The sequence below is a fragment of the Alligator mississippiensis genome, chromosome 6 (genome assembly GCF_030867095.1).
Source record: "Alligator mississippiensis isolate rAllMis1 chromosome 6, rAllMis1, whole genome shotgun sequence".
In the NCBI taxonomy this organism is placed as follows: Eukaryota; Metazoa; Chordata; order Crocodylia; family Alligatoridae; genus Alligator; species Alligator mississippiensis.
In genome coordinates, this window is record NC_081829.1 from 99,154,081 (window position 1) to 99,177,465 (window position 23,385).

Here is a 23,385-nt window from a genome sequence, read left to right on the forward strand (position 1 = left end):
GACCCAGTTGCTACAGCTATCGCTGAATTCAAACCTGGGATCCTTGCTTACCGCTTTCCTGAAACGCAGGTGCAGATTTATTTGGACACAGCAGCGGGGCTCAACCTTTCCGGCCCTGCAGGCTGGCCTGCATGCCTGATCTGGAGTGCAAGCTTGGTCTGTGGGTCTGATCCGGTGCACAGGAGTCAGTCCACACGACCTGAATCTAGTCATGGGGCAACCTGCACACGGGGCCACTTCATCCAGACTGCAGGGCTCTGCATAGGTCTGGAAAGGTGGTAGGGGCAGTGGGGAGCGGTGGCAGTGTGAACTGGCATGGCTCCAGGAGCAATTACTGCTGCTAGCACTGCTGCCTCTGCCAAATTTCCCACTCACGGGGAGCACTGCAGCTGGACGGCTCCACGGGCCGGATCAGGCCCCTAGGATACAGGACGCTTCTTCAATTCCTGTCCTATACAGGGCTGGGCCTTGCTCTTAAACCCAACTGCAATGCTCCACCCCAGAGGTGACCACATTTCAGCGATGAATGAGATGGAGCTGTGACAAAGGCGCTTGGCATTTGTTTGTGAAGCCTTCTGGGATGCTGCTGGCTGGGCAGCACTGCAAAGGCTGCTCCCCACGCGGGCACGGCCTGTGCTCAGCCAGGACACGGTTCAAGCCACGAAGGGGCTCGCTGCAGATGAGAGGAGCTGCCTGGACCCGCAGGCAGGCAGGATTTAGACACCGGCTGTTTTGAGTTTTGGCTACAGCAGCTGGCGTCTCAGAAGCCCGTTCCAGGCTCTCGAGCAAGTATCTATGCAAGACAAGAAAAAGGTGTAGCCCCTCTCCACCCCTACCCCACAACACACCCATTAGAGCAGAGGGCCTGGGAGCACAGTTGCCTCTGAGACCTCCACAGCCACGTATCTGCAGACCCAACTACGTGAAGCAGCATTGCACAACACAGGCTTGGCCCTCCAGACTCCCCGGTTCTTCTTCCCGAACAAAATCATAGAAAAACTGGGCTGGAAGGGGCCTTCAGAGGTCATCCAGTCCAACCCTGCCTGAGGCAGGCTCAGCCCTATCCAAAACACCCTATACAAATCCAGCGCTCAATCTCTTAGCAAAACCATACAGCCACCCCAATGCAATGAGAGGCACAGCCCTCGGACCAGCCACAAGCAGGTGGTGGCCAACGTCCTGCTGCCGTGAAGGTTAATATATGCTGGAGAGACCCCAGGCTAAGGACACGTCCCCACTGCAAAGGAGGGCAAAACCCCCACAGTCCATGCTGATCTGACCAGGGGCAGCTGGTTAAATCCCTGTAGCCAGGGTCCAGGTCCCAATCCGTCTCAGCTAAGCCACCCCTCCTTCCTCCAGCTCCTGGTTTCTTCTTCCTGAATTACACACACGACCTACCACTACACTTTGCCCATTTCCTCCACCTGGAGTGGCCACAGATGGAGGTCACTGGTGGGATCACTGGAGATACCCCTTGCCTGGTGACAAAAGACAGTGGCAGCATCAGCAGTGGTTTTAAAAACTCCTTGGACATTTATTTCTTCCTCCTCCTATCTGGCACCTCATCACGTCCCATTTCCTTAACCTTTAGTTTTAGGATTCAAGATTTTTTGCTCCCTCGTCTTACGACAGGCTGAAACCGATGCGGGTCCCAGCCGGACCCCTGAACCATCGATGCCAGCGTGGCTCAGACAGCAGCTCGCACGCTGAATGCCACAGCAGAGGCATATCGGAGGGTCTTTGAGTAGGATCTACAGCAACCGTGGCAATTGTGCGTGCTTCCATTTGCAAATGAAGGGTTGGTGGATAAAAGGCATCTTAAAAAAAATAAGGCATCTCCAGGCTTCGTTGCAACCCACGTCTAAGCTGAGCTGAGGACGCGGGACCAGACGGGTGGTTTTGTGGTCTGTCTGCCACACAGCTCGGGGACTGAAAATCTGACTCAGTCAATTCAGCCCAAGGCCACGGCAGAGATCCTTGTTCATTTAAGACATTTGGTTACTCGTTACACAGGGAGAGGAGGAGGATGCCTACGTAAGGCCGGAGGGGGCAAAGGTGAAGGTTTGGAACGAAGCTGCCCAGTCTGAGAGCAGAAGGGCTCGCGGCTCCGGCTGCAGTGGAAGGTCCTGGGGTGCGATGGGTTTGACCCGCAACAGGTTTGGCTGAGACCAGCCTCCCCTGTGAAAAAAGAGGGGTAGCACCATGTGTGCACTCCCACCAGGCCCTGCTCAGCAGGGGCAGGGAGCTGTTTAAATTGGGGAAGGAGGCACAGTCCTGGAGAAAGGCACGGGGGAGGCTGAGCAGCTGGGACCCCAGCAGCGTCGGAGCCAGGCCTCAGCCTCCCCTAAGCCAGGCTGCCTGCTCAGAAAGGTCAGGGGACCGGAGAGGCTTCTCCAGGCTTGTGGCTGATGGACCTATGGTGCCACGTGGCAGCCGGGCCGGACAGGCACGCTCTGCCCGCTAGGGCAGCAGACGGCACCTCAGCCAAGCTCACACGTGGGCCCAGCCAGAGGGAATTCCTCTGGGGGGGAAAATGAGACCCAGAATCCAACCAGAGAGCAGCCAGGAGTCGCTTCAGGTCCTCTCCTTTGGGAGCAGGGGTGGCGGTGGTGGACGGGGACCAGGTGGGACTGGCCCCAACCAGAGGGTGCAGGGATCTGGAGGGCTCCAGGCCCCATTCACAGCCCCTTGTTGAAGTAGACGTAAGGCACTTTGTCTCCGTGCGTGGCCACGATGTGGGCGCGGAGCTCCGGCTCCAGGCTGGACAGCGCCATGCAGCTGCAGGGAGAGGAGAGAGGGTGACAGCCTGTGCTAGTCGGACACGACCTGGCTGGAGGATGCTAGTCTCCAGCCTTTTTCTGGGCAGCTGCCATGGAAGAAGTGCAGCTGCTGCCACCACCAAGGGGCCAAGGAGCCGCTCCCGGTGCAGGGAGGTCACGTTGCTGCCCCTGGGTCGGGGAGGCTGGAGTGTTTGGACAGAGGAGCTCTGCCCCAGAGCCGCGGGGGGAAGGACAAGCCAAAGATCCCCTTGGCACATGGCGTGGTGAGAGGGGGACTGCAGCCCTAAGGGAGACGGGGAGAGACTGCCAGGCTCGTACCATCTTTGCGGGAACAGCGCGCAGGCCGCCGGCACCATGAACAGGAGGCTGTGGGGAGACACACAACCACGTTACCGGAGACAACCAACACCTGCTCCTCAAGCAACAGCCTGGCCTCTACGGGCCTGGGAATCACCCTCTCCCACGCCCAACAGAGGCAATGGGACTGAGGGACCCCCAGCGTCTGCATCCTCTGGGTGCCTACAGGAGTAGGCAGGAGGACTGGGGATGGATCCAGGGGACCTAGGGACTCATATGCCACCTAAGCCCTTCTCAGCATCTGGCCCTCGGCATCTCAGCCCCCACAAGGGGCGTAAGGCTCCTGTCCCATCCAGGAGGGAGCCTTGAACTCACAAAGGCTTGGGAGACTCAGAGGTAGCGGTTCTGGGGGGGAACAGCACAAGAGGCCCCTAGGCTCTTCAGTGCCCACAGCCAAAGCAGAGGATGGCCGCCCCTCAGGGCACTCTGCTCTCATTGCACCAGGCCGTGCCCGGTCACAGCAGCACCGAGTGCTCTGCGGGGTCCCACCGGAGCTGGGCACGCTCACAAGTGCTGGGTATCGGGCTCTACAAGCTGATGGAGACGGCATCCCTGGGATCTGGAGAACAGCCACGGGCTCAGCTGCGAGGTACTTACAAGCCCCCGACCAGCGTCACTTGCAAAGGTGCGTGGAGGACCCGGATCCTCTGCAAAGGGATGAGAGGAGAGGAGTGAGCTCCTGAAATCCCAAGCCCCGGCTACCGCAACGCCTGCTCATGGAGAAGGGAGCGAAATTTGTGGCCAGGTCTAATACAGCAACTCCTTTTTCCTGCGTGTTAGATGTGCGTGCATTTCTGAGCATCGCTGAAGGTCTTCTACACCACCGGTACTCAGGCTATGGCTTGCGGGCTGGATGGGTCTGGAAATTTGGTAGTGAGGGAGCAGTGGCAGCATCAACTGCTGCGACTCTGGGATCAGACCTGCGGACTGGCCCTTTGCAATGGGTTGTGCACCCCTGCTCCATCCACCCAGTGCCGGGCCCCTGTCGCTCCCCAGGCCAGCGAGAGGAGCCGGGAACTGAAGATGGCACAAGGGAGGGAAGCCAGTGTCTGTGGAGCTGGTCTCGGGGAGAGCACGGGTGATGAGAAGGGGTCGGCAGGGCCACGGAGATGCCTGACCACCAGGAAGGTGGAGCTGGGGCAGAACAGAGGACGGCTCAGGCCTCACCTTCATAAAGGGAAACTTCTCCAGCTGCTCCATGATAATTGGGAGAATAACTAGCAAAAAAAGAAGAGAGAGAGAGAGGAGTCAAAGTCCTCAGCCACCTCCAGCCCAGTTCCAGCGCAGCACTTCCCAGAGGGGCCTCAAAGAGGCGACTGGTCTCAACATGGCAAGGTTCACCCAAAATGGGAGCTCTAAAGGCCATCCTCCTCCGCCCCCAGTGCCAGTCAAGCAGGCCGTCTGCGTGGGGCAGGGCCTCGTCTACTACCCTCATGCACGCCGAGCCATAGCATGGCTTCTCTCCTGCCCACGGTGTGTGAAGGGGACCAGCACCCCACAGGGGTGCAGCCATCCCATTCCCCCCCAACCCAACCAGCTGCTGCAGGATCCCTGCCCCGCTCTCCGCAGGCACTTACTCATGCCAGGCGCGGCCATGGCAATCCTGGAGATCACCACCTGTGTAATCCCCTTGGCAGCAGCTCTCTGAAAGCAAAAACAGGCACGGGCAGTGCCAAGGGCTCACCAGCTGGGATGGCCCCCAGCATGTCTATGAGGACTGTGGCATCATCCGAGTGGCCCGGTTACGTCCTCCCGCCATGTCCCTGGGGGTCACTGCGGCACACGGAGGACCACAGGGGCTAGCGGATGTCCAGCAGCTCTGCAGACCCCTCTCCTGGCCCTGGCCCTGTGACCGCTCCCGGGGAAGCGCGAGCCTGGGAGAGGCCTCGGCATGGATGTCAGCACCAGCCCGCCCGCCCCGGAGAGCCCAGACTCACCTTGGAGAGGCCCAGCTCGTTGTTGTTCTCGTCCGTCACGGCGATCCCGTTGATGAGCTCCCTAAAGGCAGCAGGCAGGCGGCTGTGGGTGCTCAGGGCCGAGGCACAGGCTGCAACCAGCCCCCTGGCAGCTGCACCCACGAGCCCAATGACACCTCCTCCTGTCACCCAGAACAGCCCGTCCGACACCCTCATTGACGCGAGCCCATCTCCTAGGCTTAGCCACTCATCCCAGTGCATCATGAGTAGGGAACGAGGCCTGAGCAGCACCAAGGAGGTGCAGTCATAGGGGAGCTGGGCCCATTGCCCAGGGGGGTGCAGCCTGGCTTTTAACTGGGTTGATTCCCCATACTCTCCAGAGACAGCAAGGCCCCTATGCTTGCTCAGCAGGCCTGGCTCTGGGCCTTGACCCCCTTTTAGGATGCGATGCCCGAGGTAACGCACTCCTGTCCCATGCACAGCGCTGTGCTAAGGCTCTCTAGGCTGGAAGGGACACAGACGGGGAGGCCTGGTGCTGCCCAGCCCCATGCAGGGCCTGGCTGAGACAGGGGAGCTGCCATAACAACAGATCCTCCCGCCCTAACCCAAAGGAGCCGGCTCTTCCCAATCCGGTCTTGCTCCCTTGCCTGCAATCCCTGGGAAGACGCCGTGCCCACGGCTTGGAGGCTGCACTAGTCACCTCCCACAGCAAGGCCAGTCCCTTAGGAGGCAACTGGTGATTCAGCTTTCTAAATCTTGGCTGGGGATTTAAACCGGCCCCAGCATCCCCAGGCCAGGGTCTGCCTGCTTCAGGGTGTAGATCCAGGGTACAGACCCAGCTGCCCGGCAAACTTAAACTAGCTGAAGCAATGCTGCCATCTCCGGGGCACTGCTGGAACAGCGCTCACCCGCCCCGTTTGGTGCAACATCTGGGCCCATTACAGATGGGTTGTGCTGCTCCCCAGCCCTGCCCCTGGCTAATCTGCATGGGGAGAACCGGGCAGAGGGTCTGGGTCACCGCCTCCTGACTTTGAAAGTGTTGGACAACCTGAGCAAAGGGCTTTGTAGCTGCTCTGCCCAGGCCTTGTTTCTACAGGGCTCATCACCAGGCACCTCCTGGCACAAGGAAAATTGCTGTGTGCCAAACACTGAGGTACCCACAGCTCGGTGTTATCTGCCCTACAACTGTCCCCATAATACTGAATCCACCCGCTGCAGAAAGCGAGCAATTGCAAGGTCAGCCACGTAGATGCACGCGTGCACGCACACACAAACACACCCGGGCCTGGCAGAGCCAGAACTAGAATCCTGCTCCATGCACAGGCAAACATAGGCCTCTACTGTGAGAGCTGCAGGAAAACGCCAAGGCTTGCAATAACAGTAGGTGCTGAGCCCCTGCGTGGGCCAGAGATGCACCACGGGCACACCTGCATGCACAAGCACACGCACGTATCCTCAGGTCAGTCACAATGGCCTGGCATGGAAGGAGTTGGTAACGAAGTCCAGAACAGGTCCTGGAGCACCAAGCAAAGGCTCTGAACAGAGAATTGCCAACGGCTGGCTCAGTAACCTACATTAGGAGCCCTCGCAGATGATGCGAGTTGCCTTGCACAATGCCAGTACACATGCCAATATGAAGACAACCGGACGTCAAGCTCTGTGGCCACTGAGGATGGAACCGTTGGCTCTTCTTCTTAGGTCATGTCATGGGGATTTTTCACTTTCCTCCAAACTGGCAGCTACAGGGAGGGGAGCCAGACACAAGCCTTCGTGATCAGCTCTGGTCTGGTATCACTCCAGGAGTCCGTCCATTCCTCCATCCTGTTCCCAATAGCACCCAGAGGCAGAGGAAGCACCCACGTACTTTCATCATGGATGATCTCACCATAACAGTGAGCCAAGCATGCCCTTGTTGCCAAGAAGGCTCATGGCATCCTGGGCTGCACGGGTAGGAGCAGTGCCCGCAGATCCAGGGCAGTGATCCTTCCCCTCTATTCAGCACCGGGGAGGTCACACCTGGAGTCCTGTGTCCAGCTGTGGGCCCCGCGCTACAGAAAGGATGTGGACACATTGGAGAGAGGCCAGCGGAGGGCAATGAAAATGGTTGTGGGCTGGGGGACAGGACTGGTGAGGAGAGGCTGGGGAACCTGGGATGATTTAGTCTGCAAAAGGGAAGAATGAGGGGGATTGAATAGCAGCCTTCACCTCCCTGCAGGGGGGCTGCAAAGAGCTGGACTGTCCTCAGTGGGGGCAGATACAGGACAAGGAGCAATGGGCTCAGGCTGCAGCAAGGGAAGTTGAGGGTGGATATTAGGAAAAACTCTCACTAGGAGGGTAGTAAAGCACTGGAACAGAGTACCCAGAGAGGTGGTGGGATCTGCATCCTGGGAGGTTTTGAAGACCTGACGAGACAAAGCCTTGGCTGGGCTGATGTAGCTGGGGCTGGTCCTGCTTTGAGCAGGGGGATGAACTTGATGTGACCCCCTGAGGTCCTTCCCACCTGAATGGTCTGTGATTCTATAAGGAGCCAATGGACCAACACTTTCTCTGCCCCATGGAGCCATTATCTAACAACTGGATTAGTGGGTTTGAAAACCATCCAGTAACAACTTTAAGTTGGCACTAACTTCAATCACAGAGAAGTAAGGCTGGAAGGGACCTCAAGAGAGCATCGACTCTAACCAGGAACCCAGGAGTCCTGGCTGCCCAGGTTGAGCTCTCCTTGCCCCTGCCTCCTCTGTGCAGTCACACTCCCACAGGCCAGAGCATTGGGTAGGACTGACTTACTGTTGCCTCATCATGGGGATATTCACACAGTTGGCGGCTGCGACCGCGGCGAAGGGGACCCAGCGTGCCACGAGGGGTGGGGCTCTCTGAGGAGGAAGAAGAGCAAGCTGAGCAAGGCCCTTGGACGCTGGGGGGCATCAAGGTTGCATGGACAGAGAAGGGGAGCAGCCCTGTTAGGGCCCTGGGACAGGGCAGAGGGACAGCCCCAGGTTGTGACCTTGCACCCAGTCTCCTGAGACCACCAGACCTGGCTCCTTGACCCCGCTGGAGGGGCCAGCCAGGGGCTAGCATTGGCCTCCAGAAGCAAGTCCCCTGCCTGCCCCCTGATCCCACCCGCTCCCTGGAACTGCCCACAGTACCTTAGTGTAGAGGTTGAGTCCCACAGCAGTTGCCAGGGCGGTGCTGGTGGCAGTGACATAAGCCACTCCGATTTGCCTGGAGAAGGGGGAACCCATCTGTGACTCAACAGTCCCCCAGCACAGCCACCGAGCCCCTGGCTGGGTCACTGGGGTTGCCGCCGGTGTCCTCCTTGGAGCCCAGGACACCCCTGTTATTTGGCCATACCCACAGCGCAGACGTAGCTACACTGCTCCTGGCCGGGAAGGAGCCTGGCCCTGTGCAGACGTGGTCGCAGACACCCCATGCCCAGGGCTCTCCCCTGGGACAGGGATGCCAGGACCGGGAGCCCTGAGAGGTCCATGCAAAGCAGAGAGGATCTCAGGAAGCAGCTAGGCCGGGGCAGCCCGGCTGCGAGAGACTCGTGGAGCTGCATGTGGATGCCTGGGTAGGCTGAAGGGCTTGGCAGTGCCCGTGGCCCTGGAAGACCAGTGTTCCCACCACCCAGCCCTGCTGAAGATACCTGCAGGCCTCCCCCACCCCTCAAACCCTGCTCAAGAGTCTGGGTGCTGCAACCTAGGACTGGAGGCATCTAAGGCAAGCTGCAGCTCAAGTGGGGAACGTCTCCCAAAAGTCCCAGGTTTCAGCTGGCAGTAGAAACATTACAGAAGGGCTCCTAACTCCCAGTGCGTCCCATCCACGGGGCAGGGGGGGGATGCTATCCCAAGACACCCAGGGGCACGGGGCCTCTGGGCATGTCTGGGGTCAGGGTGCACAGCTCCAGCCGGAGCACAACGGCAGGGACGGGGCAACACTCACGTGAGCGAGATGGGGCAGGCGGCGTTCCGGTTGGTGTAGTTCACCAAGGCGTTGAAGGACTGGTTCACCCACTGCCAGAATACCACGGCGGGCACCGTCCTGCCAGGCAGGGAGGCCAGAGCTCAGAGTGGGTGCAGGAGGCTGCACATGGGGCCTGGCCCCCCAAGAAGCAGGGCATCTGGGGTGTGCCGGGGTGGGGGGGCAGGGGAGAGCAAACATGTGCTGGAGCGGGGTGCAGGAGGAACAAGACACCATGCACCCACCCCAGCTGGTCTCTTCAGGATCATCCCAGAGGAGAAGAAAGCAACCAGCGTTGGGTCCAACGATGGGGCCCAGCGCAAGCTCGGTCCCTGAATGCACCAGAGAGATGCACTGAGATGGGAAAGCAAAGCAGGAGGGCCCCATAACGCTGCCCAAACACCCCAGGGCAGAGAGCGGGAGAAGGGGAACATGGTACTGGGACTGTGGGAGCACCCCCATCTCAGAGGATGCAAAGGACAGAAAAAGGCAGGAAAGCAGGTGGCTGGCTTTGGTTAATCATTAGAAAAAGTCTGAATCAGCAGTGGAGCTTGGTTAATAAGATAAGGGAGAACGGGGAGGGTTGGTGGGGCCAGGAGACATTTCCATCAGGCACTGCAGACTTGGTTTTGAGCCCGCTATTAGGCTGTGTTAGAGATGGGGGTGGGGAAGGACATACAGGCAGAAACTGCCACGTTTCAGGGAGTGTGGAGCCTCCCAGACAGTTTGGAAAGCCCCAGCACAACTGGACCCCACCAGGGAAACACCAGAAAGAGTGGCCAGTGCTCCTCTGGCCTGGGTATCCCCTGCCACGGGGCATCAGGGAGCGACACACTTGAATGAAGCGTGACCTAGAGAAGAGGGCACCGGGCTAGGAACCAGGGCACTTGAGCTCCTTCCACCGCAGCTCTGGCACCGGCTGCTAGCAGGGAACAAAACCGCCCTCCCGCTCCCTGCAGCCTCCCAGGCAGGTCGCGTTTTGTCCTTGAATTCAGGATTTCTGCCCCCACCGCGTCACTCCCAGAAAGGCTGGCATGTTGAAATGTGGCAGAGGAAGAGAGGGCAGGATGCAACGACAGCTTGGGCCAGGACGGGGAGGAGAGGGAGGAGGCTGCAACCCCTTGAAGGGCGCCCTGGCATGCAGGAGACGCCTGCTGCAAGCGAGACCTGCTCATCACGTTGCAGCACGCCGTGAGGGCGAGATCCCGTCCAACAGCCTTTTCCCACCAAGGGGCACTGGTCCGCCCCGTCCGCCCTGGCTCCCAACCTGTCCAGGGAGCATTACCTGTAGAACTGGAGCATGAAGCCCGTGATGGCCATGCCCCCGGGCACCTGGAACGACATCCTCCCGATGAGGTTCATCTTCTCCCCGCTGTCAGGGTGGAAGGCCGAGTCGTAGAGCTTCTTGGCATACAGCAGCTGCTCCTGGCTGGTCCCCGGCGGCACGACGCCTGCCCTGCCAACCAGAGAGCCATCAGCACCTGGGAGGCACCCACCTGGGCACAGCTGTGCCCTGCCGTCATGATCCTCCACCCATGATGTCCTGCCAAGGTGCCTGAGGCAGGGCTCTGCTGAAAAAGGGTTTCCCCCTGGGAGAGCCTGGTTTCCCCCGCCATGGGGCATCAGGGAGCTATACACCCAAATGACACGTGCTCCAGTACGTGGGAGCCAGGCCGCCCGACTCCTTCCACCAGATCTCGCGGTACCCCGGAGCCCTAGGTTCAAACTCCCCCCGTCGGCAGGAGTGCAAGGCTTTGCTCACCTCTTTCCTACCCGCGGGGGCTGGATGGGAACCCCCACCGGGAGGGCTCAGTGAGGAGCCTCGTGCTGCGTGTCGCCCCCATCCCAACCCCTCAATGGTTCACGGTGTAGCCCTGAGAAAGGCCTCCAGGCGCCTGGGCTGCCCAGCTGTGTACCTGCAGCCTTGCACGAGCACCTTGGCCCTGTCCAGCTCTTGCTCCGACACCAGCACCGTGCGTGGGTCCGTGATGTTGAAGAAGTGCTTGAGGCGCCCCACGAACGTGGTCTGGTCCCACCGCGGGGTATCGATGTCGAAGCTGGCCGAAGCGGGTGCCATTGTAAGGCGGAGCTGGAGAAGGGGAGCACTGGTAAACGGACCCCGCTCTCCCATGCCCGACACTGCCCAGAGATCAGCCTCCGCAACCAACCTGTCTCTGGTAACGCCCCCCGTCCCAGGCCACCCCGCAGAAGCCCAGGGAGAGAGAGAAGCAGTGAATAAGCCCATGTCATGGGCTCGTCCGCACTGCGAGACTCTCCCAGCATGGCGATGTAGGGCTTGCTGGTGTTCACCCAGCAAAGAGGGACCCAGACCCCGACTTCAGCCCCTACCATACAAGGCATCAAGCCAACCCCACCTTTGCCATCTCCTGTTGGTTCAGGGCCATGACGAAGTATTGCACCCCACCCAAGCCGAGGTAGGTCCATCGGCAAAATCCTCCTTTGGGCACGAGCGTAACATGGACAGGTCCACGGTCACATATCTGCACAGCGCCTAGCATGGGGTCAGAGCCCCTGGGGCTCGGCCTCTGTGCAGGCAGCAATCCCCGCTAGGCTCCCGCTCCAGCACGACACCAGCTCCCGTGTCCAAGGTCAAGGTCAAAATGGCCAAGTCCATTGACCAAGGAGGTCAAGGGTGCCAGTAGCTCCAAGCAGCTGGAGGGGGACACAGCAGCTTTCACCTGTGCACCATCCCTGGTGCATCACCACCTAAGCTTTATTATAGGGACTGATGTGCAGCGATGGGGGCGATTGCAAGCCAGCTCTTAACAAACCAATACAACCCACCAGCTTCCATCGTGCCTCGTAGACAGGGATGATTCAGACGGGGCTGGACCAGACGTGGCAACCAGAGGGCCCTGCCAGCCCGACCTCACTATGACTCTGTGCCCAGCACAGGCCGTGACTTTTATCCCACTCGGGAGCTGCTCCCTACAAACAGGGACCGAGATCCCCATCATGGCACCAGGATCCAAGAGCTGCTGGCACGGAGGTGGCCATGTAGCCACCGTGTTCGCTGGCTAAGCAGAGCTGAAGCAGGGGCATATCACAGAGCTCTTAAACCAGCCCTCTGAGCCCATCATCGGGCCCCTCTACTCAAACTGATCCCATTTGGGGTCAGGAAGGAATTTTCCCCACCATGATCAAATTGGTACGGACTGGGAGGGGATGGTCATTCTCCATAGCACGGCGCATGGCTTCTGCCTGGGATCTCTCGAGCATCCAGCCCCTCACGACTACAAAACGGCTCAGACAGCCCCCCACTGCCAAAGGGGTTTGGCACTACAGATTTTTATTTGAAATCTGGGCCGAGCTTGTAAATCACACGTAGGCAGTTGCAATGCTGCGCGCCACCCTTACAAGGATCTCACGGGACCCCCAAGCTGCTGCAGCACCCGGGTGGGAATCACGGGTCTAACCAAGCCATGGCTGGGGGGTAATACTGAATATGGAGCCAGATCCGACACTTCTGCAACCCTGAGAAAGAAACCTTCCCTTGGACCTCCCGGCCTGACTGCTTCACCACCTTGGTTTAATGTTTCGCAGGCCCCCGATCCTAAAGCCCCCCCACGGCTGTGGGTGCTTCGCTGGGGACCCTGCAGCCTGGGCTGAAAGAGCTCGAGAGCCCTCCGATCCTTTCCTTTGAGGCCAGCGACGCTGTCCCAGGCAGGGCTTTCAGACACTGCAGCTGCCCTCCAGTCCCATGCACTCCTTTAAGTGTCCCGGATATCGTTGTTGGGTCTGCAGAGGTTACAAGCTCCATCTGCCACGGATACTTCACAACGAGCCCCAACATTTCCAGCGGGAACCTGCCACGTTGCTGATTCCACGATCCTCGTAGGGTCAACACGAAGTAGGATCGTGTTTGAGGTCTAGTGTGGCAGCAATGGCGAGAACGTGGGCCTGGGAGGGGTTTCACTGCGACCTGGGACATCCCCACTTCCCTACGGCTCCTTGCAACGAGGAGACTCACCTGCCTCCCCAGAGCTGGCTGCAACCACCAACCGCTGCCTGCAGCGCTCTGGAGGTGGCGGCACCGGACGAAATAGCCAACGGCTAATGGTTGGGAGCAGGGGGAAGATCCTGGGATCCAAGCACTGGGAACAGCCCCATGCCAAAAACTCCCAGGCTAGGAGGAGGTTTCAAGCTGACTTACCGTGAGCGCGGTCCCAGCTGCCGGCTCTTAGCTGGAGCTCGCCAGCTGCGCACACACCGAGTCTTAGAGAAAGTTAATTATTCCCTGGATGAATGCAAAAAAAAGGTGACTTATAAAGCGCCATCACTGCCTGGGAAATGCTGCATCTTTCGCAATTCTCTGGGGCACTTGACGGGACCCCGAGGATCCTCACGAGGCACTTGGAAGAGGGGACGCGCAGCCTGCGCCCGTTTCAGACGGGGGAAATCGTAGAAGAGGCAGCGGCCAACCGGGGCTAGGTCCTGCTCCGTGCCCGGGGTACAGGCAGATTAAGGGACATGCCTCGGGACACCCAGGAGGGCAGTAGCAGAGCTGGGAAGCGGCCCGGCCTGCTCTCACGGGGACGGGGGTGGTGAAGCGACGGCGTCGCGAGGGCCCCTGACCCCGCTCCTGTCCCGGTGCCCGCGGGGGCAAAAGGCGCCCAGCGTCCCGCCATCCCCTGCAAAGCCTGGTTACTAATTGGGGACGCGGTCAGCCCCGTGAACCCCGGACGGGCGGGTCCGGCCTGCGAGTCAAGATTAACCCCCTGGTTACTGCCCAGCGCGCCGGGCGGGCGGGGGTCTCGCTCGCTCGCTCGCTGACCGCAAACGGGGCTGGCAACAGGGTCCGCACGCCACCCCACGAGGCGGGGGGCGCCGTCAAAACGCTGCGGGCGAGGGCGAGGGGCTGGAGGCCTGGCGGAGGGGATGTGCAGCACCCCGAGGGGTAGCCCTGGGCTCCCCCACCCCTGGGTGTGCACTGCGCTGCACTGCGCTGCACTGCACCCCCCCGCCACAGCAGCCACATTCGCCCCGGGCGCTGCGCGGGGCCCCACCACGCTTCACTGGCGCACTGCACTGTCGAGCACTGCACACGCCAGCACTGCGCCCACACTGGGCATCGCTGGCACGTGCTGCTCAAGGCCACGCTGCACAAGCCAACGCTGCACAGGCCCACCTGCGCATCGCTGGCACGTGCCGCACTACACCGGCGCACTGCAACCCCCCTCCCCCCGCACTGCACGCGCTGCCCCCCTTACCTGCCGCGTCTCCATCCCACGTGGGCGCCGCCGGCGTGGCCCGCCCCGGCCAATCAGCGCCCCGCAGCCACCCCGCCCCACCCCACCCCACCCCGCCTCCAGCGCCCAACACGCATGCGCCCGCTTCACAGCCCGGGAGGGGGCGGGGCTGGCCTTCCCCACCCCTTCCTCCTCCTACTCCTCCTCCACGCGCCGCTTCGCGCACGTTCCGTCCTTGCGTGCCTGCGTCACCGCGGCGGCGGCGGGGGGGGGGTGACGCTAGACGTCGGCGGCGCCGGCGTGCATGACGCAGTTGCCCATGGTAACCCGGGAGCCGCGTAGAGGATGGTGAGTGCCGGGGGGGCGCGGGCCGGGCCCGGGCCCGGGCGGGGGAGGGGAGGGGAGGGGAGGGGCGGCACGGGGGCCCCGCCAGGGAAGCGGGGCACGGAGCGGGCCCCCGCCAGGGCTGGGGGAGGGGCTCCCGGCGGCGGGGTGGCAGTGGCAGTGGGGTTGTCGTGACCAAACCCCACGGGTGGGCGGGCGGGCGGCGTGGCAGCATCGCCGTCCTATGTCCGCCGGCGGCGACGGGGCGGCACGCGCCGTTTCTCTCTGCGCCGAGGGAAGGCTGGTATGGAGAGGACTCCCTCCGCGCGCGGCGGCGGTGACCGGCGTCCGTCCGAGACAGGACCGTGCCGCGGCGTTCGGGAACAGGGTCCATTTCACAGACGGCAACACCGAGTCGCAGGCATCAGCCGGCCCCGCAAAACACCCCGCGTCGGATTCGGGGATCGTCGCCCCCGACCGCGAGCTGCCGGAGACACGACTTGAAAACCGGCGTCCCTCGAGGACGCCTGGAGAGCGGACCGAGGAGCTCCGCGACTTTCTCCTCCTCGTACGAGCCCGTTACGTCAGGCCTTTGCTTTAATTAGGTCTTAAAATTGGCGCCGACCGCCGGTAGCCGTCAAGGTACGGCCGGAGAAAACGTGTCGGTATTCTAGAAAAGAGACCTACGTTTCACGCGGGGAAAGGAGCAGGTTGGCAGCGTCCCGGTTGAAGCGCGTAGATGCAGGTTTCACGCGCGAGCTTTCTTCCTATGGAAATCTGCCCAGACTTCCTCCGCTCGGCTTCCTCGACTTTTTTTTTTCCCCCCTCCCCTCTGTTTTCGTAGAGCCCGTTTAATTTTGCACGTGCAAAAGCTGGAGATGTAGCTCTCTTGCAGGGCGGCAAAAGAGAAACCGGCGTGTGACCTCTTTTGACAGAAAGCTGCGTCAGTGGGTTTGAGCGGGGAAAGCTGTCTAGGTGAATTGAATCCGGCAAATGTTAGACTTCGGCACGGAAAGAAATTGCCCGCATTGAATGACACCATATGGTGGAGACACAGCAAGCTAATGACTTCATTGGGAGTTTTGCCAGCGTAAGAAGTACTGAATAAAGTGCGCTCAATAGATTAATTTACTGTGGTTGTATTTCGAAAAAGGCTGGGTGATTGGATGACCGTTAGGAACATTGTGGCGATGCGGGCTCGGAGAAAGGCAATCAAACGTCATTCATCCGGGCATCAGTCAGTCAGGTGCCGCCGTCGGGAAGGATTCCCCCCCCTCCACACGCGTTGCATAATGATGCGCCGCACGTGAACTGCGGCTGACGGCGAGAGATTGGGTACAACACACCATTTGCCCGAAACGGCTGGTGAGTCCGGTGTAAATCCAGCCACACCTTCTCCAAAGACCCTCCTTGCCTACCGTAGTCCGTGATCGGGGCTCCTAGGTTGCGGATCGAGAGTCCATGCTGCTCAAACACACAGTAGAGAGACGGTCTCTGCCCCACTCGGCGTACAGTCTACCCATGAGGCTAACGACCACGTAGGGCTACAGACGCATTGCAAGGTCCAGGGAGCAGCGAGACAGTCGGGTCAGTGTGGTCGGCGGTGGTGACAGCAGTTCAGCTCCTGGGAAGAGGACAAAGTTTTTTAGGCATCGACGTCAAGGTGGAGAAGGAGGCTGTTTTATGAGGAGGCCTCCCCCAGCATCTGGCAGCAGAGGCGCCGGCTTGAAATGTAATCAGTTGGGGATGGAGGCTGGAACTGGGCTTGACATCGCAGCGGCAAAGAGGATATGAAGGGCCTTGAAAGTACAGACAAATAGTTTGCGCTTCATGAGACGGAGGGGTAGGAGCCAGCGGAAGACGCGAGGAGAGGAGTCGACGTGGTCCAAGCGATGGTTTGGGTAGCGAAACTCTTTGCAGTAGGCCTGTACTTGAGCAGACTTCGCTGGAGCTGTCGTTAATGCCACATCTGCTCGGCAAACATTTATTGGTAACCAAGGGCAGGTTTCCCAGCAGTTATATTTTATATTCATTATCTGAGCTTTGCGGCTAATGCAGCTAAAGAGAAGCTATTTACTTCTAGGGACGCGACTCTCTGCTCTCTTTTGACTGCAAGGCCCCATCTTTAAGCTCAGAACATAACAGGAGATTGTTCCCTCCATTACACCCTTTATATCCTCCGTTCCAAGAGGATATTTACACAGGTTATTTCAATGCTCTCTTCCCCCAAGACTAATTTCTTATTTGGCCTATAAATGTGAATCTTGCTTTGAACTGCTTCTGTGGCACTGAACGCAGTTACATGCATCAGCTAGTTCTAGAAAGCCATACAGCTTGGATTTAAAGCTGAATAAACCCGCAAACCCCATAGCTAGGTCTATAAATGTCATTGCATTTTTATATACGTGTAGCTTTTTTCCTAAAGAAAACAGGATTACTGCATGGAGCTGTAACAAAAAGTCCTTTGGTGATTCTGTGGGTATTTTAAAACCTAGAAATGACATGCTTTCCCTCAACCACACATCCTTATTCTCTGAAGGTTATGGTGGTAACTTTCCCTCATTTCCAGCTTGCTCTGTTTCTCTCTTAAGACGGCACATAATATTCAATACTGGGTTCTGAATTTTTTTTGAAACTGTGCCATATAAATATATATTGCAATATCTTCATCCAGAAAATGGCACTCTCTCACTGATGGTTATGTCACATCCTAACCTCTCTGCCACCCTTTCCCCTAGCCACGACAAGCCTGAGTTTTGCTGCGCTCATATTCCACCCAGAGCGCTGCTACGAAGGTCCTGTTCAAGACCCATCATTTTTGGTCCTTTACATCCATTCACCGGCTTCCTAGATCATCTCCCACCCCCGGCAGTCCATGATGCCAGCCTTTAAACAGAAACATCGGTGCTTTCTTCCATACCCGGGAGGAGCTCCTTACAGACATAAAGCCAAGCCACTTCACTGTTCTCCTTCACATCCCTCCTGCTGACATATGGAAACCGGGGCCTGTCCTGCTGACCTGTGTTGGTTCCTCATGCTTCGCCCTTGAGCTGTTTCCATTTTCTGTCTCGAGGCTTGCATACATCCCAAGGCTGCTGCCATTGCAGCTTTGCCAGGAGAGCTATATCCACAGAGTCTCCTACCCGAGTCCTGCCATATGGCAGCAGGAGGGGTTTTGCCATTGGTATAGCTGCACCGCCTCCTCGAACGCCAGAAGCAAAGCCAACAGAGTCCCCTTTCTCTTAGCACAGCTGTATCTGGCAGCGAGAAGGCTGCGTGTTTTCCAGGCAGGGTAAATTGGCCAGGTGTGCGCCTGATCTTTCCATACCCTTGGCTGATTCGGCGAGGATGGCGCAGCTTTGTAACATAGACAAAGCCTTGAACTATAACTGTAAGCTCTGCATTTGTGTCGTGTCAATGCAGCGGGGTCTGCGACTAGGGCTCTGGGCACTGCAGCAATATAGGGAATGAATAAATAATCCTTCCCAGCAGGTTTGTTCTGCAGTGCCTGTGATCTTGCCCTCTCCTCTGGAATATGTGTAACCCTACTCTTTACTGCCCACGTTTATGGCTTTCCCATTCAAAAGCGAATTTAAAATGTTTTGTTTGCCAGTAAAAAAAAAGAAAAAAAAGATCAGTCCCTCAGCATGTGTGTAGTACGGGTTGCCATGCGTTGTATAGCGCAGCCACGCAGCCAGGAAATTAATTGAGTTACTTCTCTAGTTTGCTAAGCCATCAAGGAGCAATTAATGCCTTCGTCGCTCACCTGCTTGGATGTTTATAAGGCCAAATTTAAAACGAGAGAAAACACCCTGCTGGTTTTACAGAGTGAGGCTTTTGCTACATATTAAAACTACTATATGACTAGAATCAGGTGTAACCAGGAGCCTAAATTATTGTGTGTTTCAAGTTAAACTGGATTGCATTTGAACCCCAGGCGTGAATTGCGTAATGCGAATGCCCCCGGAGCTGCTGAAGGAGAGTCCGTGTCTAGATCCCAGTTTGCTTTTCTTCCAGCCTTCTAAATCAGCTTACCTTATACCTTAGAGAATACTTTTATTTCTATAAATATCTCCTTTTCTATTGGCTAACCCAGATAATCCTGTGATCAACCGTGCAGCCGGGGTGTCACTTGAATAGCAGCGGTCGTTTCCTTGTAGGCAGTTGTACTTGCTCTGCAATATCATCATCATGTAATAAGAGGGGATCTCCTAACGTCTGCCGCTGTTGCTCCTTCCTGCCCCTGAGACTTGTTCAATGGCAGATAAATGAGACTTTGCAACACGGCCCTTTGCGCATTCAGAATTTTGTAGTTGAATTTCGAGTCATAAAGGTTTCTAATCCCGATCTGCTCAGGGGATGTATTGTTCTACTCTTAGCAAACACTGCTGCGAATAGGATTAGCATTTCATCAGCCTTTTACTGGGAGCACTAACCTAAAATAATAGGGCTTGATTCAAAGCCCCCTGAAGTCAGTGGAAATACTTTCATTGACTTGGACTGGTTTTGGATTATGCCCATAAAGAAAAAACAATAGGGAGTTTCGCTGCATCTCTGTTCAGCCACGTGACCCTGGAAAAAGAAGCAGAATTTGTGCGTGTCACAAGGCGCCTATTAATTTGGGGTGTATGCACGCGTTATTTCAAGCTGCGTATTAACAAGCTGAGCGCCATGACTGTAAATTCTAGCACAGAAAAAAACCCAAAAATCATATTTAAAAAATGTCAGGCTGCTAGCATTTATACCTGAGCAAATAAGCAGGGGAGTATGTGTCCGATTGCCCCCATCTCGCACCCCCTCTCGTTGCTCATCTCCAGCAGTAAACTCTTAGGGGCCTCCACCGTGCTTTACACTATTTGCACAGCACTCAGTAAAAAGCAGCCTCTTCCCGAGCAGTATCTCATGGCACTACCATAACAACACGTAATGTCACGAAGGTCTAGGTCAGTGATTTTCAATTGGGATATCCAGTTGAAGGGTGGAAGGCCCCTGTGCCGGGAGGTAAGCAATCGTTCCTCCCTTGGAGGGTGCACTTGTAGCTGCTTCCCATCTCCCCCCAGCAGCGTGCTCCACCGTGGGCATTCGCACGGGCAGGTGGCTATGGGGTCACTCGGCTGGAAATTTTAGCCCAGCTCCCCTCTTCCCCAGGGCTGTTGGGAAGTGTTTGGATGCACGTGGTTTCAGTTGCTGACATGCAGGTCGCTGGTGGAGCAGCTGTACCGGTGGGGACCGCTTGTCCCCTTAGATACAGACCGGGGGCAGATGGTGGAAAAAGCAGGGCACGGTGGGGTGAAGTCTTGCCCCCACTGCCCATACCTGGTACCGGCTAGATTCTAGCTCCGTCGTTCTCGGCTCCAATCCCAAAAAATGACGAAGGTTGCCTTTAGGCTAAAAAGCTTGACAACCAGTGGTATAGGCATTTCGGCTAGATTGACAGGCTACTGATGATAGAGGCAGGCAGGACGAAAGCCCAAGCAAGCAGGGCTGACCATGAGATTCAATCCTGCCATTGCATTTCCAGCCTCAGGTGCTGGATTCCTCAGCTGTGCCATCACACGAGCAGTCTTTAAAAGCCTGGAGTTGTGACCGATGGTTTTATAAGGAAGTTGGTTGGAAGAAGCTCCCTGCTCCAAGGCTGGCAGACATTGGTTTGTCGTTTGGGCTGTGCGTTGGCGAGATGGATTCACCGTAACAGACTTCCCCGAGCAGGAGCGGCTAGAGGAAGTGTTCAAACAGAGCTTTGTCCTCCCAGCGTTATTAGCAGTTTAGTCAAGGCTATCTGTGCCATGCGGTTTCCTCCGAGTCTATCAATGCCACCCTTGTGTGGAGCGGAGGTTGGCTGCGCTCAGACGCGGTGTGCTGAGAGAGGTAGCCGGGAGCCTGTACTCCTGCAGTGCATCAGCCACCTGACAGAGCGGAGTGGTTTTGCACTAGACAGTTCGTTCTGCTGCACCTCAAAGCCCTTTAGCCCCAGAACCGGGCAGCAGGGAAAGCAGAGTTCTTGTTGCCCCAGGCAGTGTTCCCCATCCCGGTCTGGAGGAAACCCCCATGGAGCAGTCTCTAGCCTGTTTCTCCTTTGACCTCCAAGGAAAATCTTAGAAACATAAAAAATGAGGGTTGGGAGGGAGCTCAGGAGGTCGCATCTAGTCCAACCCCCTGCTCCAAGCAGGACCAGCCCCAACTACAGCATCCCAGCCAGGGCTTTGTCTACCTGGGGCTTAAACACCTCCAAGGATGGAGAGTCCGCCACCTCTCTGGGTAACCTGTTCTAATATTTTACTACCCTCCTCATGAGAGTTTTTCCTCATATTCAAGCTAAGCTTCCCTTGCCGCAGCCTGAGCCCATTGCTCCTTATCCTGTATCTGCCCCCACTGAGAACAGTCCAGCTCCATCTTCTTTGCAACCCCGCTGCAGGGAGTTGAAGGCTGCTATTCAATCCCCATCAGTCTTCTTTTCTGCAGACTAAATCAGCCCAGGTCCCTCAGCCTCTCCTCACCAGTCTTGTCCCCCAGCCCACAACCATTTCCATTGCCCTCCGCTGGACTTTCTCCAATGTGCCCACATCCTTTCTGTAGTGGGGGCCACAGCTGGACACAGGACTCCAGATGTGGTCTCCCCAGTGCCAAATAGAGGGGAAGAATCACTGCCCTTGTCCTGCTGGCAACAAACCTACCAATGCAGCCCACAATGCCAGTAGCCTTCTTGGCGACAAGGGCGCACTGCTGGCTCCTATTCATTTAATGTCCCCTGTCCCCCTGGTCCTTTTCTGCAGAGCTGTTGCCCAGCCCACCACCCCCAGCCTGCACCGGTGCAGGGGATCGCTCCCTCCTCAGTGCAGGACTTTGCACTTGTCCTTATTGAACCTCATGAGATTTCCTTGTTGTCCGGTCCTTCAATTTGTCAAGGTCTCTCCAAATCCTAGCCCTCCCCTCCAGCGTATCTACTACTCCCCATTGTAAAAAATATTTACAGCTTATAGCTTTTTCCATCCTCAGAGCACTTTACAACTCATAACTCAAGCATCCTCTTCCCCACATCATGAGGTAGGCCAGTAGCTTTGTCCCCGTCGTACCGTTGGGGAGGTCTAGGTCCATGGGACCGGAGAAGCCTGGGGCAGTGTTGGTATTTGAACTCTGAGTTGCAGACTCCAGGTTTCTTCAGGGGTCTGAACTTTGGGTCGTGCGCAGCTGCCAAGCGGTGGCTCTGGCGGTGGCAGTGGTTCCTGGTGGGAACACACGCCCAGTAGAGCTGGACTGGATGCCACTTGGCTTGGAAGGGAATGCAGAAGTCCCAGAAAGGATGTGTTGGCATCAGCCACGCTCTCTCCCTGGGCTCTGCCGTGGTGGGTGCCCCACACGCAGAGCAAACATCTCTCTCTGCCTGGAAGAGTTTAACTCCAAAACAGTGGAGTCAGAGATGGGGCAGGAGGGGACCTTGGGCTGAGAGGGGTAACGGGACTAGCCCGAGGCCGCTCATGACTAGGGGCCTACTTAACTCGTGGTGAGACGAAGCCATCTTCGTGGGTTGCTCGCAGCATGAAGGCCCAATTTTGTGGCCCCGCTGTCGCCACAGATTGGCAGAGAGGCATTGCTGTGTTGTCTCAGTATCGCAGTAAGGATTGGGAGATTGTAAAACAGCGTATTGTATGGTTGGGGGGCGGGGGTAGGTTGATTTTGCAGGAAATTGCAATCAGTGGAATATTTCTCAGTGGATACCACTGATTTTCATGGTCTGCGCAAAAACCGTCAAATCATGAATTAAGTAGGTCCCTACTCATGAGGTCAGCAGTGGAGTACTTGACTCAGAGTCCACTGGCTCCATTGCCTCTGTGGGGCAGCTGCATTAGCCCCAGACCCCCTGAACCGAATGAAGGCAACGAGTGATTTACAACTGCGTGGCAGCACGCAGGAGGCTCTTCCAGTTGATGCCCTTTCCTTGCAGCACAGGCATCTGAGCTCTGCTTTGGGCCATGCACACAGCCCAGTTTATTTTCCAGTGGTTTGCAGTGCAGGTCAACCGACACAGATAGTCCATTCCTGAACTCTGACTGATACGGTCAGCAGCTTGAGTCTGCGGTGCATTTCCTAGTCAAGGGGGTTCAGGGATCGAAAGGGTGCCATTAGCTACTGTGTCCTGAGAGTCCAGAATTGCACCAATCTCATTTGTCCAGCATGCTTAGGAGACTGATAAATGAGGTTGGAGATAATCGGATGGTGGGGGAGAGGCTACTGGTAAGGGAACCATGCCAGGGTCCAAAGTAAGGTAGAGCCAGCTAAGAGGGAGATTTGGATTAACTGGGTTTTGCTGATGGGAAAGGCAGCACAGATCACCCGGTAGCCTGGCTGCAGGTCATTAGTGTACCGCATCCCAGGGACACTGACTCTCTGACCCTGCGAGTGGGTTATTGGACTGGAACAACACAGCCCTGGGAAAGCCCAGGTAGCCCAGCTGCTCCCCACACTGCATGTGATGGAGATGCAGGAAGAGACCAGAACAGGGGGAACAGAGGGATGAAAGGATGCGGCAGGCTTTGGGTCCTAGCCCAGACTCGGGCCCAGCCCAGACTCGGGGACCAGTGGGAGGGCATCTTAACACACCATTAATACCTGTGGTCTTTCTGTCTGCCATAGGGTTTACTGTCAATCCTGCGCAAACTGAAGAGCGCACCAGACCAGGAGGTGAGGATCCTTCTCCTGGGGCTGGACAATGCCGGCAAGACCACGCTTCTGAAACAGCTGGCGTCTGAAGACATCAGCCACATCACACCGACACAGGTAAGACAGGCCCTGCCCAGATGGGAGGCTGCTCCTCCACCTTGCTCTGTCCTACGCACCATA

The 23,385-nt window shown here is 57.5% G+C and overlaps 2 protein-coding genes across 3 annotated transcripts in view; one reads left to right on the plus strand and one right to left on the minus strand.

The window, feature by feature from the left end:
- Positions 1–1,510: 1,510 nt before the first annotated feature.
- On the minus strand, positions 1,511–14,324 carry SFXN2 (sideroflexin 2). 2 transcript variants are annotated; one of them, XM_014595630.3, is made up of 13 exons: positions 14,245–14,324; positions 13,188–13,271; positions 10,930–11,102; positions 10,299–10,469; positions 8,996–9,094; positions 8,200–8,275; positions 7,841–7,926; positions 5,075–5,135; positions 4,715–4,781; positions 4,305–4,354; positions 3,735–3,784; positions 3,099–3,146; positions 1,511–2,778 (listed from the first exon to the last, which is right to left on the minus strand). In XM_014595630.3, exons 3-13 carry the CDS (start codon positions 11,088–11,090, stop codon positions 2,679–2,681), a joined length of 969 nt encoding a protein of 322 aa, XP_014451116.1. In that variant the 5' UTR covers positions 11,091–11,102; positions 13,188–13,271; positions 14,245–14,324; the 3' UTR covers positions 1,511–2,678. The 2 variants fall into 2 exon arrangements, with proteins under 2 accessions (XP_014451116.1, XP_019341559.1); XM_019486014.1 differs by lacking the exons at positions 13,188–13,271; positions 14,245–14,324 and adding an exon at positions 11,389–11,433.
- A 141-nt stretch (positions 14,325–14,465) lies between these two features.
- The window catches only part of ARL3 (ADP ribosylation factor like GTPase 3), a 31,778-nt gene continuing 22,858 nt past the window's right edge, over positions 14,466–23,385 (plus strand). Inside the window, exons 1-2 of the mRNA XM_059730208.1 lie at positions 14,466–14,571; positions 23,179–23,322. Of these exons, the coding sequence (XP_059586191.1) occupies positions 14,569–14,571; positions 23,179–23,322 (147 nt within the window). The 5' untranslated portion in view covers positions 14,466–14,568. The remainder of the gene's footprint in view (positions 14,572–23,178; positions 23,323–23,385) is intronic.